The 14,523-nt window shown below is 40.4% G+C and overlaps 1 protein-coding gene across 12 annotated transcripts in view; it reads right to left on the minus strand.

Moving 5' to 3' along the window:
- The window catches only part of myo9aa (myosin IXAa), a 113,120-nt gene that overhangs the window by 15,872 nt on the left and 82,725 nt on the right, over positions 1-14,523 (minus strand). For 11 of the 12 annotated variants that reach the window (XM_034308991.2, XM_034308996.2, XM_034308995.2 and 8 more), the window contains 11 exons: positions 13,946-14,087; positions 11,885-12,080; positions 10,140-10,259; positions 7,725-7,794; positions 4,098-4,226; positions 3,840-3,879; positions 3,618-3,740; positions 2,619-2,699; positions 2,425-2,535; positions 520-642; positions 120-269 (listed from right to left, as the gene is read on the minus strand). In XM_034308991.2, the coding sequence (XP_034164882.2) occupies positions 120-269; positions 520-642; positions 2,425-2,535; positions 2,619-2,699; positions 3,618-3,740; positions 3,840-3,879; positions 4,098-4,226; positions 7,725-7,794; positions 10,140-10,259; positions 11,885-12,080; positions 13,946-14,087 (1,285 nt within the window). The remainder of the gene's footprint in view (positions 1-119; positions 270-519; positions 643-2,424; positions 2,536-2,618; positions 2,700-3,617; positions 3,741-3,839; positions 3,880-4,097; positions 4,227-7,724; positions 7,795-10,139; positions 10,260-11,884; positions 12,081-13,945; positions 14,088-14,523) is intronic. The other variant, XM_034308998.2, reaches the window with a different exon arrangement.

The following is a 14,523-nucleotide window of genomic DNA, read 5'->3' on the forward strand; positions in this document are numbered from 1 at the left end:
CAAGAGTTGTTTTATAGAGTAGGAGAGTATAGAAAATATATAATCATGCCTACAGAGCTGGAGAAACCTTTGCTGAAGAAGTGAAGACGACAATTTTTTTCTAGAGATGTGAGCAGTACCTGTATGAGGCAGGTGGCGTGTTTCATCCTGAGAAAAGTCTTCCTCTCTCGCACGGCTCGGAAACGGCGCTGAAGATTGACGATCCTCCGCAGCACCTCCTGATGGAGCAGATCCTGCAGCCTCTGGCGTGCCACCTCACGCATGAACACCTGACCCACACACACACACACACACACACACACACACACACACACACACACACACACACACAGAGATCATGTTAGTGATTACACACCGCATACAACACATTCTCTAAGAATGTGACTAATAAAAGTGGGTAGTGTGTGTCATGCTACAAGTATGGATTGTTGTCATTTGGATGCCTGATTCACTTAAATTAAATTCCACTACAATAATGGATTCATTGCATTCATCAAATGCTGAAAGGTGGAGTCATACCATTGTGCGGCCCACTTGAAAGCCATCAGGAGCGAGGTCCACTTGGCAGAGGTAGTGTCTGATGTCCTCCTGCGTGGCCTGTAGGTCCTCGGGTAGCATCACGTGAAAGTGCCGGACAAACTCCTGATGGAAGAGAAAATGAACCTCATTAGACATTTTATCTGCTCATGAGACATTGTGTGCGACATACAGCTGTTCAAGACTCTGCAGTGAATATTAGACATATTCACAGCAGTTCAGATGATTAGAAAAACATTTATCTTATCGCTGAAGGAACACAAGCCTCCTTCTCTGTAGGCTACAGGGGGTGGGCAGCATGGAAAACAGATGCTCTGTGTATGTAATTATTGTAACCCACATTCATAACGAACAATAGAGAGGCTGTGGAGGAGGTCAAACTGCCAAGGTGAGCACACTGTCCAGACATTCGGCAATAAAGGCTGCACATCACTCCTGTGCCAGGGGACTTACTGCGGATAACAACAGTTTAATTCAGTCATTAAGGACTTGCATGGGCACACAGCTCTGGGGCTTTCTAAAAGGGAAATATATTACCCAAAAAGCAAACTATATTAGCCAAAAGTTTAAATTTAATTTGAAATAATGGCAAATTAATAGCATGTGGCAGAAAAATTAATTCAAATATACAATCTCTGCTACTTTAATAGGAACACATGTACCTCTGCTCATTCTTGCAATTATTCATACGGCAGTGGCACAATGCAGTAATCATACAGATACAGGTCAAAAGCATCATTTAATGCTCACATCAAATATCAGAATGAGAAAAAAAAAATGTGATCTCAGTGACTTTGACCTTGGCATGGTTGTTTGAGTACTTTGGAAATTGCTGAAAAATCTTTATATTAACTCAAATAACCACTCTTTACAAACGTGGTGAGCAGAAAAGCATGTCAGAATGCACAGCATGTTGAAGCTTGAAGCGGATGAGCTACAGCAGAAGCCCACACTGGGTTCCACACCCGTCGGCCAACAGGAATCTGAGGTTACAGTGGGCACAGGGTCAAAGAAACTGGACAGTTAAAAATTGGAAAAAGGCCAGGCGATTTGATGAATGACCAGCTGGACCATATGAATGAATGAATGAATTACACTATATCCCTCCACAATATCTGCAGATACTGGAACCTTATATTTCTGTAGTGTAGAAGTTATTAGTCATACGTTAGTTACAGTGCTGTTGGTTGCAGGGATCTCAGCTACACCTGCCCTGATGTTAGTTAGCAGAGGCATGAACAAAATATAAACAGCCTGCAGCTGCCACCAGGTGGGGAACTACAGACAATGTATTCAGCAATTTGGGGCAGACCTGGAATTCAATCTTCCGATCACGAGCTCACAATTCCAACCACTGAGCCACCATGGCTGTCCATGTAATGGAGAATGTATGTTTGTTTGTTTGCACAACATTTCTAAACAAACCTACTAAAAACTTAAACCTATTAAAAACATTACAGGAAAAATAAAACAAAACAAAACAGAAAATGTATTATTTTGTTGTATTTAGATTTCAATGTACTTATATCCATGTTTTATTTTAGTTCTATTGTGTTGTCTTGATGCCTTGTAGGAACATCCTGAAAATGTTCTTTAGAAAACAAAAAAAACCAAAAAAAACTCTAAATCGATTACATTTTTGACCTTCTGGTACATGGTGTGAAACAATGCCAACAATAATAACTCATGCTCACTGACCACACCTAGGCACAGAAGACGACAAACTGGAAAGAGTGATTTCAGCCTTGGATACCACGGCTATGACCAAGCACAGGAAATGATCTAAACCTTATACACCCCTCAACAGAGGAAGAAAAGTCCATTCCAACTTCCAGAGGTTGTTCTGAGAAGGTTTTATGGACTGTGTGTATGTGTGTGTGTGTATACCTGAAAGGTATATTTGATGCTGTAGCCTGATTGTCTGATGCGCACAGTCTCCAGCATGCCTGTGTAGCGAAGCTGCCTCAGCACCAGAGTGTCGTTAAATCTCAAGGGCAGCTTATAGGAAGAAAAAGAAAGAAAATGAACACCTTCCTGTTTTCACAACATCTAGTGGTACTAGTGGTACTGTGCGAATATACCTTCTCTGCATTTGATCGGATGCACTTCACAAAGTAGGGCTCGGACTGGCCAAGAGTCTCCATCAGCTTATTAAGAGATGCCTTGAGAAAGAGGGAGAGAGAGAACATAAAACAAATCATTTACGACTCTGACGTCATTCATTTTAAATCCTGTGACAGGCTTCATTTAAAGTGCGAGAGCATCTCATATGTAACATATTTCGAGCCAGTTTTTGATCTAGATTCTGTTGATGGTTTTATGACATGCGCATGTGCTTTATTTTAAAGTAACGAATGAGAGCGGTGTAAAGCAAGCTATCGGCGTGGGCTGGTGTGATTTACTTCCTCCGAGTTGAGACAGAGTTCATCTTGGAAGACAAAGGAACTGAAGCGACATCACTCACAGCCAGGCCCCACCTCAGCCCTTTGCGTGTGTGTGTATGTGTGTGTGTGCATGTGCGCAAGCGCATGTGCGCGCCAGTGTCTGAACTGATGGGAGGAAGGAAAAGCATCTATTTTGGTGGTCAGGAATTCACTTTCTCTTCTTCCAAAGAGAGAGTAATCAGACCCACAACAGGATGTGGGAAGTGAGGTCATCCACACATTTGTGCAGACCTGTTGCCAGAGGCTTTGTGACTACACACAGCAACGGGTGTTTACGGCTTTCCGATGCGTTCTCGCTGAGAATCATTAGAATGAGAAATCAGCATCCCACATATTCTCAAACACCACACCTCAGATCAGGGCTCATAGCAGATTGTGCTGTTTTTCCTGATTTTTCACTGATCATATACTAAATAAACATAAATATTGTAAAGAATAACTGAGTAAAACAGACTGTAAAAATGTTATTGAATGGGGAAAAAACCCCAGACATGATGTAATTATTTTTGTTGAGGTTCATAAATATGGGTGGGGGAGGACAACGGTGGTCAGCCAAGTGCAGTGCTGAGAATAACAAGGTGGGTGGAGCGAGAGAGAGAGGGGGAGAGAGAGAGAGATAGAGAGGACCATACTAACCTGAAACTGGGCACTAATACTTGGAGGTTTCTTCTTCTTGTGGAGGTGCAGCAGGGATTTGGTGATGCGATCATGCAGTGTCAGGTTGCTCAGGTACTTTAGGGACTTCACGTCCAGCAGGTGCTGTAGCACACACCACCAAAACCAACACCAACATCAACATGAACAGGATATTCTCACAACTATAATTAAAGAATAAGTCAGTACTTCTGTAATATTCACCTTTGGAAGACTGGGTTTCATTTTGTAGTTTTTGTTCCTCCTGCACACAGAAAGGAAAAGGTTATAATTGACTGTAGACCAGACCGTGGTCACACTGCAGAGTTACTTAAAGTACTACAGAACTAAAAATGAGTTCTGGGATTGCTGGTTTTGTTTATAAAGTTTGGTGTTGGGCTCAAATTTGTTACCACACAGCACTTTTCTTTCTTGAAAAAGGCTGTCTTGGGGAATGTGACAAATGAGGACAGAAGTTCTTACATCAGAATGCCATGGGCTCTCTCTAGGAGCTTGCTGCTGGTAGAGTTGATGAAGATCCCATCTTCATCGGCGATTGAGCCGCTGGAAGACAGTCGACTTTGTCTCCCAGAGCGTCCGTTCCTGCCATCCCTAATAGCCAAAATTAACACACGTGAACACTCAAACTGAAGCGCACACATTCTCAAAAGTATCTAACAGTTTCAAAATTGCATGCACATGGGCACATCGTTAATGAAACACATAGTACTGTTGCTGAAAATCTTGACTACAGATGTTAGTGCTTTTGCTAAGTGTTCTTTTGGCATTTGGATTTACTTTATCGCTCCCATAATTCATTCATTCAACTTCAGGAAGCACGGCTCAGGGTCACCATGGATCTAAAGCCTCCCAGCGGACACCGGGCAGGAAGTTGCCGACTACATGCTTTTGAGAGGAATAAGGAAACCGGATAACCCGGAGGAAACCCACATGGTCACACAGAGAACACGCAAACCTACACACAGACACTAACCTGAAATCTGGAGCTGTGAGGCGGCAACGCTACCTGCCATGATCCCACAACCAAAACTGTATTTTCTTTTCCTAACAATGACCAGATAAGGAACAACGCAGCCTATGGTAATAGTAATTGTGAGTTTTACTCATAGGCACAACACCATTCTGATTATATTCTAACATAGACTTAGAACACTCTTGGTATGTCTCTGAGGCCGTTCATGCTGATATGGAGCACAGGAATCCAGAGATGGAATTCCCAAGACCAACACTAGGTCATATTCTGTGATCCTGTAACATCATTTTAAAAGGTATAATCAGCAGTTTTGGAGGAAGTTAGCTGAAGCTAACAAACAATCCAGCCCCTCTTTACCAGGATGGACATTCTGAACTCATTTACAGGCAGGTAGAGACACGTCCTTGTTTTATATTTTTGGATATTGGTGGTCCATCCAGTTTCTCCTCAAATATTACAAAAAAAATGCATTGACTATATCTGTAACCATGTGTATATTGTGGTTTAGTGGATGCTCACTATAGCTGACATGCCAGTTAACAATGTATGACTGTAAAAATGGTTAATATTTTTCATTTGGGTTTGAGCTTTGAGAGACGAATGTTCTTTTGAATTACTGTCTTTCCACAGCTTTGTATATCTAAAGGAAATGACATGACACCTCTTATCAGCATGGATTGATTACTAGCACTCTAGTATGAGTCAAATCCCTGTGAGAGCTTTGGCCCTGCAAGGTAAAGCCGCTCCTGCTTCCCAGGCTGAACAAACAGAAGCTCTTGTAGCTTTTAAGCGGTCGGGACGGTTAACCCTAATCCCAGTGAAAACCATTTAACACAAACCACTTAGGCACGGACTAAGGAGGAAAAAAAAAGACAATCCGCTCCAAGTCTTTGTAGTGTCCAGGGAAAGAAAAGCTACAGCACATTCATCTCGAGGGGCAGCAGGAGGGCTGTGGCTGCCGAGAGGTTTATTTTGCAGCTGTGTGTGTGAATTAAACCTGCTCCAGTGGCTTTACCACACACAGAGACAGCACAAGGCCTGGGTCCGACATTTCAGTTTCACGCACAGTAAAAGCAAGTCGTGGGGAACAAGCAGAAAATTCCATTGAAGGTGGGGATGTTTTGGGGTTAGTGATTATTTTTGCAAAACAAAATTATGGTTGTCCGAGCATTCCACATATTTTTTGGGTAATGTATCCGACACATTTGGCTCACGTGTGAGCGGATATGAAAGATCCGAGCACTAAATCAGAGTAGGATTATGCATCATGTCATTTAACATCTACCAAACAGGATGATATATCACTAAAAAACAGACAGGAACGATTTGTTAACAGTGAAACTCAAATGTTTAAAGAGTTCACTTTGGCTTGGAAGGCTACAAAAGGGTTTTCTTAATATTCAGCAAAGCTATAGTCTAGATTCTGGAGAACACTTTGTGCTTTCCGTGGAGTTACATCCAACATGCTTAAGAAAAAAAATCAGAGCCCAAAGGTCCAGGCCCAGATGCATTATGACACCAATAATAGTCAGTCCAGTACCTCTGGTTGATTTAAACCTCTGACATGCATGGACATGCTGCACACAGGGACTGTAAATAATGCTGCTTCCATAAAATCATATGAACCAAACTTCCTTGAATAAATAAATTAGCTTGCAGTCTGGATCTATAAATACTCAAAAGACAGACCACTCCTGCTAATGGCTACAAAAAAAAATCTCCAGAAACTAACAGCATTTCTTAAGTTCAAATTTCATGCATGATAATACCACAAAAAGAAGGGTGTATGCTCATGCTTCTGAAAGCATCAAGTTTTCAGTCTAGCTGCCTGTCGAATCAATCATTCAATCCAGTGCTTAAAACTAAGACAAACATCTTTATATTGTGTGCAAAAAAAGTTAAATCATCTAAATAGTTTCAGGCTCCGTAAACCTGGACTCCTTCGCTGCTGTTTATCAGAAGCAGATGCTGCATGGGGCCCGTTCGAGAGCGAATCCTGCTGTAAAGTCAGAGTCAGTGTGAGGCTGGGAGTAATTCAGACGCTGTGGACTGTAGGTGGTGGTGGGGGATGATTCAGTGGTGAGTGTGTATCCTCTCAGCTCTGTCCTCTGAGCGAATGCAGAGCTGTGCTTTAACACTACAGGAAGCAGCTGCGTGGAGTTTAGTGCTCACTTTGTAACCTAGCCAGCGTGTGCACTTGCAAATCACATTGAGGGAAAACAAAGGAGCTGTTGTGAGCCACTGGCAGAAGACACGGGGGCTAATCCCAATACCATGGAGTCATTTAGGAGGTATGAAGCGGAGGAGGCATCCCCGTGGTCGCAGCATGCTTATCTGTCCTCCTTAAAGGCCAGAAGAGAGTTGTATGCATATAAACTGAATAATATATTGGGACATTGTATTGTTTTATTTTAACTTTCTCTATCTCCCCCTCTCTGTCAGTGCCTCTGCAGTCAAACTTGGTGTTTCAAAGTTTTTGGTACCTGTCCCTCACGGACACAAATACGATACTGTATCTACAAAAAACCTCCACAACATAATTTTGGAGATATTCTCACTTTAAATTTAAATATTTTTGATGGTTCATCCTGTACTAGTCTTGTGTTCTTTTAGTTAAATGCTCTCTAGAACATATAGGACCCACTCCAGGGGACAGGTCTTTTTCCCCAGTAATGCCTTTTTTTTTCCTGTGCAACCCAGGAACCCAGGTTACATAATTATCAACAACACTACGATTAATATATTTGGTGAAGCCTCATCTGGATAGAACACCGAGCCTCTTCCTGTAATGTCTTAGGTTTAGACATAGTTTGTAGAGAACAAGACAACAACATATATACATATTATATATACATATTATATATATATATATATATATATATATATATATATATATATATATATATATATATATATATATATATAGACATGTGAGCAAGGATTTTATATAACATTGAATGCCTGGCAGTTTTTTAACCCAACCTTCTGCTCACTTGACCAGTTCTAGATCATGTAAAAATTTTAATTTAAATTAAAAAAATGTTGGTTGTGAATAGTGCTAAAGTCAAAAGGGGAAGGACAGGGTGTGTTTCTGGGACTCTGCCCTGAGCTCTTACCGGTTAGAGCGCTCGTTGTTGCTGCCCTGCAGGTCGGAGAGTGGCGTGCGAGGAGTCCTCCTGCTCACACCTGAAACAAAAAACACAGCACAACTGTTACACGTGCCGAGTGTTTCTCTCACTGAACTGACTTTACACAAGCACACCAGGCAGATGAGTACGAGTGCTCTTGTCTGTGATTATGCATTAACAATGATTATGAATGAGTGGATTGGAAATGACGGCCCTTTGTGCTGATGAGACAATTTCACAAAACATGCCTTGAAGATGAGCGGAAGAGAAATGCACATTCACACAGATCTGGTCTGCTGTAAAAGGGCAGAAAAAAAATGAAGCAAACTCAGATCTTAAAACACAGAATAAAAACTATTTAAAAAAATTAATCCTTAATAAGCAGGCTGAATTATTCAACACTTACATTATTCAAACGGCCTTTTCTTACTGAAAAAAATGTTTATTGAAATTCTTTTCCCTCCCATTTATGGTGTTTATTTCACACAACTGTGTATACTGGGAATTACACAGAGTGTAAACATTATACAAAACATATAAGAAAGAAACCTACCAAAAAATATTTTATATAAAATCTGCTTGTCAAAAAGATTTTATAACAATTTTTACCAGTCATATCTGGAAGAAGTAAAACACTTATAGGTGGGTGTTACAGGAAAAATAATCAACAACAGGGTGGTGTGCTGCAGCCTGACATAAAGCAGGGTTACTGTTGCTACCCGGACGTTGATTATTTTTCCTTAAACAGCACGCCCTGAAGTGTTTTATTTCTCTTATACTACAGCAGTTAAAGAACAGTACTTTGTACTTTTTATCCATTTAGAGTCACAATAAATGCTGTATAACGTCCCTGAAACAAGCTATTTCCCTGTTATCAGTTACACAATCTCTCTTCCTCTAGAAGTTAATAAGACAGAAAAATGTAGCTTGTTACCGAGAAATTACAAAGATTAAAATCCTCTGTCCTGAAGACTTTACCATGTCGCAAAACTTACAGCTTTACTTCTGACTGTTACAAAGCTCTGATACTGGAGAATCCTTCCAAAATGAAAAATAAATGTCTCCTTCAAAAAAACAAAAAAAACAAAACAAAACAAATTAACCAAGCCAAATGGTTTATACATTTTTTTTCCCCAAATCTTCCCCATTTCTCTCCTTAATATGGTCTTGTCCAATTCCCACCCAGCCAGCTCTCTCCTATCACTCGACAGTTACCAACTGGGACGAGTGACTGCCAACACATGATATCTCAGACATGTGAAGCCACCCAACTGCATGTTTTTCAAACTGCTGCTTATTCTCCATCACAGGGCAGCGTAAAACACTCAGAGGTAAGTGCTATCCACTGTTTTTAGCACGCATGACCTCACAGATGCCTACGACTGGCTAGTGTCATTGTGATTGAAAGGGTAAATTTTGCTCTCTTGGACTTATCTGGATGCGAACGCACGATCTGCGGATGATAGAGTGAACTTGGGAGCCAGCAAAGATTATTCATCATCACATAAATCATTTTGTAAATACATTTATTATTAGTCTTAGATTTTGTGGAGCGTCTGCTGTACAAGTCTCTGTGAATGAGCTGTTATTTCATTTATTGTTGTCAAATCTACCTTATAACATCTGGTGAATATACATGGAACATGAAAAAAAAGCCATAATTATAATATACCAATTATAATATACAGGTTAAAAAACAATGCAAATGAATGTGCTGTTATCATGCATTAATGAAAGTGGCTGAAACTGTGCCAAGTATGAGAGCAGGCCTGCTCCGAGCCCATCGGGCATGAAGCAGGAGATGAGCTCGTACTTTGCCTTGGAGCTGCAGAGGTTAGCGAGGTGCCATTGGAGAAGTTTGCAGGCCATGCTGAACCCGTACCCACACACACACACACACACACACACACACACACACACACACACACACACAAGGACGGCTGTTAGTGAGAGAGACACATGCTGGCACGGATGCGTCATCTGACATCATGCAAGAATGTGCACTGACACAAAGACAGGTGCAGAACCAAAGGGCTTAGACACGTAGGGGAAGACCAGCCGGATGAGAAACTTAACGGACTGGCGCTTGCTGTTTCGCTCACATCAGTGCACACAGAAAATAACACCGCTGAATGCTTGACTGTGTTCAAATTAAATGCTTTTGCAAAACTTATTTATTTATTTTATAAAGGTCTAGTAATAGTAGTAGTAGTAGTAGTAGTAGGTCAGGGAAGCTGAGTGATGAAACAACATCCTTTTGCGTTGTCTTACTTCAATACTTTCAAAATGACCCTCACAATTTGACATCTTTCAGTTTGGCTTAGTTTTAGCTGGTGCCCCTTGAACGCCTTGGCCCCCGGGTGCATGGAGTGAGGAGACGGAATAGTGGAAAGGCAGCCTTACTGTACTTCTCCTCCTTGCACCTCTGCAGGATCTCTAAGCTTCTCTGATGCACAGGGTGATGCAGAAAGCTAAAACTATCCACACTTTTCAAAACTGCACATGGAGTGGCAGCATCATGCCCTTGGAAAGCACAAAAAAGAGAGAGAGGAGAGATGGAGAGATACAGAAGAGACAGATTAAACAGGGAGAAAATAGATGCGCAATTTACTAGAGACTCATCTTCAAAGCTTCAAACAGAGAGAGAGAGAGAGAGAGAGAGAGAGAGAGAGAGAGAGAGAGAGAGAGACAGGCACATAAACTGCAGATACCTAAGCATTCAGGCATTGAGTGTCTTCTCACTGGTGCACTCACCGTCCTCTTTCCTGAGTGTCCTCTTAACCTAACTGCTATTTCAGTGAGAATGATGTCACCTGTAATTATCTCTCTTTCCTCCGCCCCCGCTCTCCTCCGGGAAGATGAAATATTGTCTTTGAAAGTAGTTTCATTAAATTAAATTAAATGAAGAGCAGCTTTTTTCTGCATGAGTAATATCGGACCATTTATCTTTGGAGAAACACACAACTCATTTATAAAGCAGTGATGGTGGAGGAGTCGTGTATATATAGTCTAAGGTGAAAAGGTTGGGTCTAATTGGGGCATCTAAGAGGCAGCAGTGGGGTGAGAAGCATTACTCAGTTAAACTAAAGCCTGATGACTTCTGCAGTCAAACAAACGGCCTCTCTCACCTCTACCACTCAGCTAAGTACAAGATACATCTCAGTGAAGTAACAGGATCAAAGCTGACTGCACTATAAGCTTATACGTGCAGTATAGTAAAAGGGAAAAGATGCTAAAGAAACTCTAAAAATAGAAGAAAAACATTAAAGATGCTACGCAGGACCACTGAGCAAGTGCAGAAGCTGAGCTGGCTTGCAAAAACACACACACATACACACACACGCGACAAAGAATCACAGCATATACATAACCGAACCACAGATAACATCATAGCTAACATACTGAGGGCTCATGTGGAATTATAAATATTACAAGCTTTGTTATTATACAATAAACCCAAAGATCCAGATTAATACATTAATAATCTAAACCTAAATACAAACTATGTTGTGTTTTTAGTCAAATAAAGTTTATATATATATATATATATATATATATATATATATATATATATATATATATATATATATATATATATATATATATTCAAGCTAGGCAATATAGACAAACTTTTTATCACAATATTTTTAATACTAAGGTTTGCAAACTATTATAGTTGATGTTTTGGATACAAAAATTTCTGTAACAATTTTTATTTATTAAATAACAAGGTTCTTCCTTCGTATTTTAACAGTCCTGAAAATTTTAATGAAACAACTCAGAGAACAAAAACAAGCACAAAGCATGAGACAGCTGTGCAAAAGTAGCCAATGATACATAGATCCATATACCTCACTCCAAGACAATGATTTCCCTTCAGCTTTACTGATCTTTATGTTATTTATGTTAATCTAAGCGACTCAGCCACTTTGCTGTTAAGCCACTTTGTTTTTTGTTGGTTTGCACTTTTGCTTAGATTAAAAAAAATTGCCTTTGAACAGGGTCTCATTAATCCTACTCTTCCACACATCACTAATTCTAGAGTGAAAAGGTGTTAGGGTATCACTCACTCACTGAATACTGTGTGACTGCTATAAATCTACTGTTCGTACCTGCTCACATTGTGTCCTCTGAAACAGAAAACTCACCACTCTTCTTCTCTGTGTGTCTCCTCCCCGCCTCCCTGAAGGCCACCACGGCTCTGCAGTAAGCGCGCAGCACGGCCCAGCGGAACGTAGCCACCGGGTCAATGCCGATCAGGCCACCGATGAAGGCGTTTCTGCTGCTCTTCAGCAGAGCTACGATGTCTGGCCGCATGTGGTCCGTGTTCTTCTCCCTGAAGTCCTGAGAGTGGAGGAAGAGAGATACTTGCTGAATTAACCCTTTATTGAAGCTTAACAAAAGCGAAAGTGATTTCTTCTCCTATATGAAAATTTATGGCACAGTTTCTCTAATAAATGTAAAATGTTATGTGTTTATAAATATTCTATATACTATATTTCTGTAAATAGTAACATTTAGGGCATTCATCTCTCAATAGAACCGTGAAGACTGTGAGACTACTGAATGTGCCATCTGTGACAAAAGTAGCAAACATGTTTATGAAAAATAATAATAATAATAATACTAAAGCTAGATAACTCAGCTCTTTGAATCTAATGACATGGTTTAACGGAGATGAAACGGTACCCAAACCATTCCATTACCAAAAACTAATTCATCACGCTGTTCAGCACAAACATCTCAACAGCATGGACTCTAATCTCTCTACTGAGATCTATTCAGTTTTAATGATGTTTCTTTTTCACAATACAACAGACTAAACAAAAACAGACGAGAACGCTCTCAATGTTTAAGCGAGTCATCATTAATGACTGCACCCACTAAAGACCAGAATGTCTGCATGTGTGCATTAAGACCAAATCATGATTTTAATTAATAAGACACGTTCCAGCGGTGTGATTAAGCTCCCTGAACAGGGACGGGCCATTTATCTTCGGGTTAAAGAAAAATGACTACAGCTTTCCCAGACTAGCTATTGGCTGCCCATTTGTTTTCAAATGTGTGATTTGTGAGTAAGCATAAAAATGACTTCCCATAGGCTCCAACAACTAAGAGCATGGGACAACAAAATTGCTTACAGAAACGCTAACATACACTCTAATGCAATGACGTATTATTTTCCAGCAGTGCTTATTATTTCCACCTTATGGTAAGATCTGGGTAAAGAATAAAAACACGTGTGATCTCGTTACACGTCTGGGATTACTTTACTGCTTTGAGCTCTTTTGAATGTTATGAACGGTTGCGATATGCTGTGCATACTCTTTGAAATTCTTATAATTATTTCCTTAAGTCCATCACGAATATAAGTACATCGTTGTGCATCTTTAACACGTCCTTTCTTTCAGGTGAAGGAACAATGGTAATTAAAGTTGGTTGTCCAGAACATTATATAGCAAGCTGTTAAGGCTGGATTATATTTGCTTTTAACTATGCGTACACAAGATGGCTGCCCACGTATCCTGAGGTCGTTTGGAAAGTCGCTTGTGCACGTATTCAGAAATTAACGCAATGCACCCATGTGGTGCAATACCAACATAAATACTAGGGGCAGTTCTGACTAAACAAATTAGTGTTGTGTTTCAAATTCCATCCTTATGTAAAGTTCTGGATAGTTATTGAGTACTACCACAAACTGTTTTTCCCATTATGATTAAAGTTTGAATTTTAAAAACCTCTCACATAGTCTTCCTACTGAAAAATCTGTTTTGCGTACCAGTCCTCCGGGTTTTCTAGATTAGTAAATAGTTTTGAATGTAAGGTTAGAGTTTTCGATTTGAGATGCAGCTCATGACAACAATCACATCGACAGGGGAAAGTTTTAACAAAAGCGTCAACGTGGCTGTGCATAAAATCGCATCGAGTTCATCTTGGAAACCAGACAGAGATGTTTTGAATCCGATGTCCCATCTAGTGGATGTCACATTTAATCCTCCATATGCACATAAGAGATGCAGGCGAGCGTGTGAACAACGCCACTGCTTCTGCATGCACACGCAAATTTACGCGTCAAGTCAAATTTACGCGCCTTTAGAATCCATTCTTTGCCATATGGATGCCAGCTTTAATTTACTTTATAAGCATGATTTTAAAAAGGGTTTTATCACAGCAGTATAGCTCCTGGTGTTAATGAGTGCAGCTCTCACCTTCACACCGTACTTGACCTTTCCAGCGTAGTGTCTGATGATGAAGGCCGGCTCCATGACGGCAGGAAACTCGATGTAGCTGTTTCCCTCATGCTGCCGCTTGAACTTGTCCAGCAGCGTCTGGTTGGTGGCCTGTGGGAAGCTGTGATGGACAGAAAGAATTTTAGCTTTTAAGCCAAATAAGCAGAAATTCCAAATTTCTTTCATGTGGGCAATTTTTTCTAGAGCAGGACAACAATAGGAAAATAACACAAAGTGCAAACACAAGATGCAGCATTGAGTACTGGGATTGAAAAGTACCAGTCTGGGATTATGTGAATCAGTTGCTTGTGAATGATAACATATTAGAATGAGCACATTAATACAAACCTGCCTTACAGCTGGAACTACAGTCAGAGCTGCTGTTACAGAAAATTAATCAACACCCTTTCACTAATCATCGCTCTGGTATGAACAGAAATGAAGCAACACTGTCAGGGATATCAGGATGGCAATTAGTTACGCAATATAAAACCTATTAATCATTTGTAATGTATAAAATATTGATCCAAAAACTGGAACCCACAGGGACACTGGTG

This window comes from Pangasianodon hypophthalmus, chromosome 11 (assembly GCF_027358585.1).
Source record: "Pangasianodon hypophthalmus isolate fPanHyp1 chromosome 11, fPanHyp1.pri, whole genome shotgun sequence".
In the NCBI taxonomy this organism is placed as follows: domain Eukaryota; kingdom Metazoa; phylum Chordata; class Actinopteri; order Siluriformes; family Pangasiidae; genus Pangasianodon; species Pangasianodon hypophthalmus.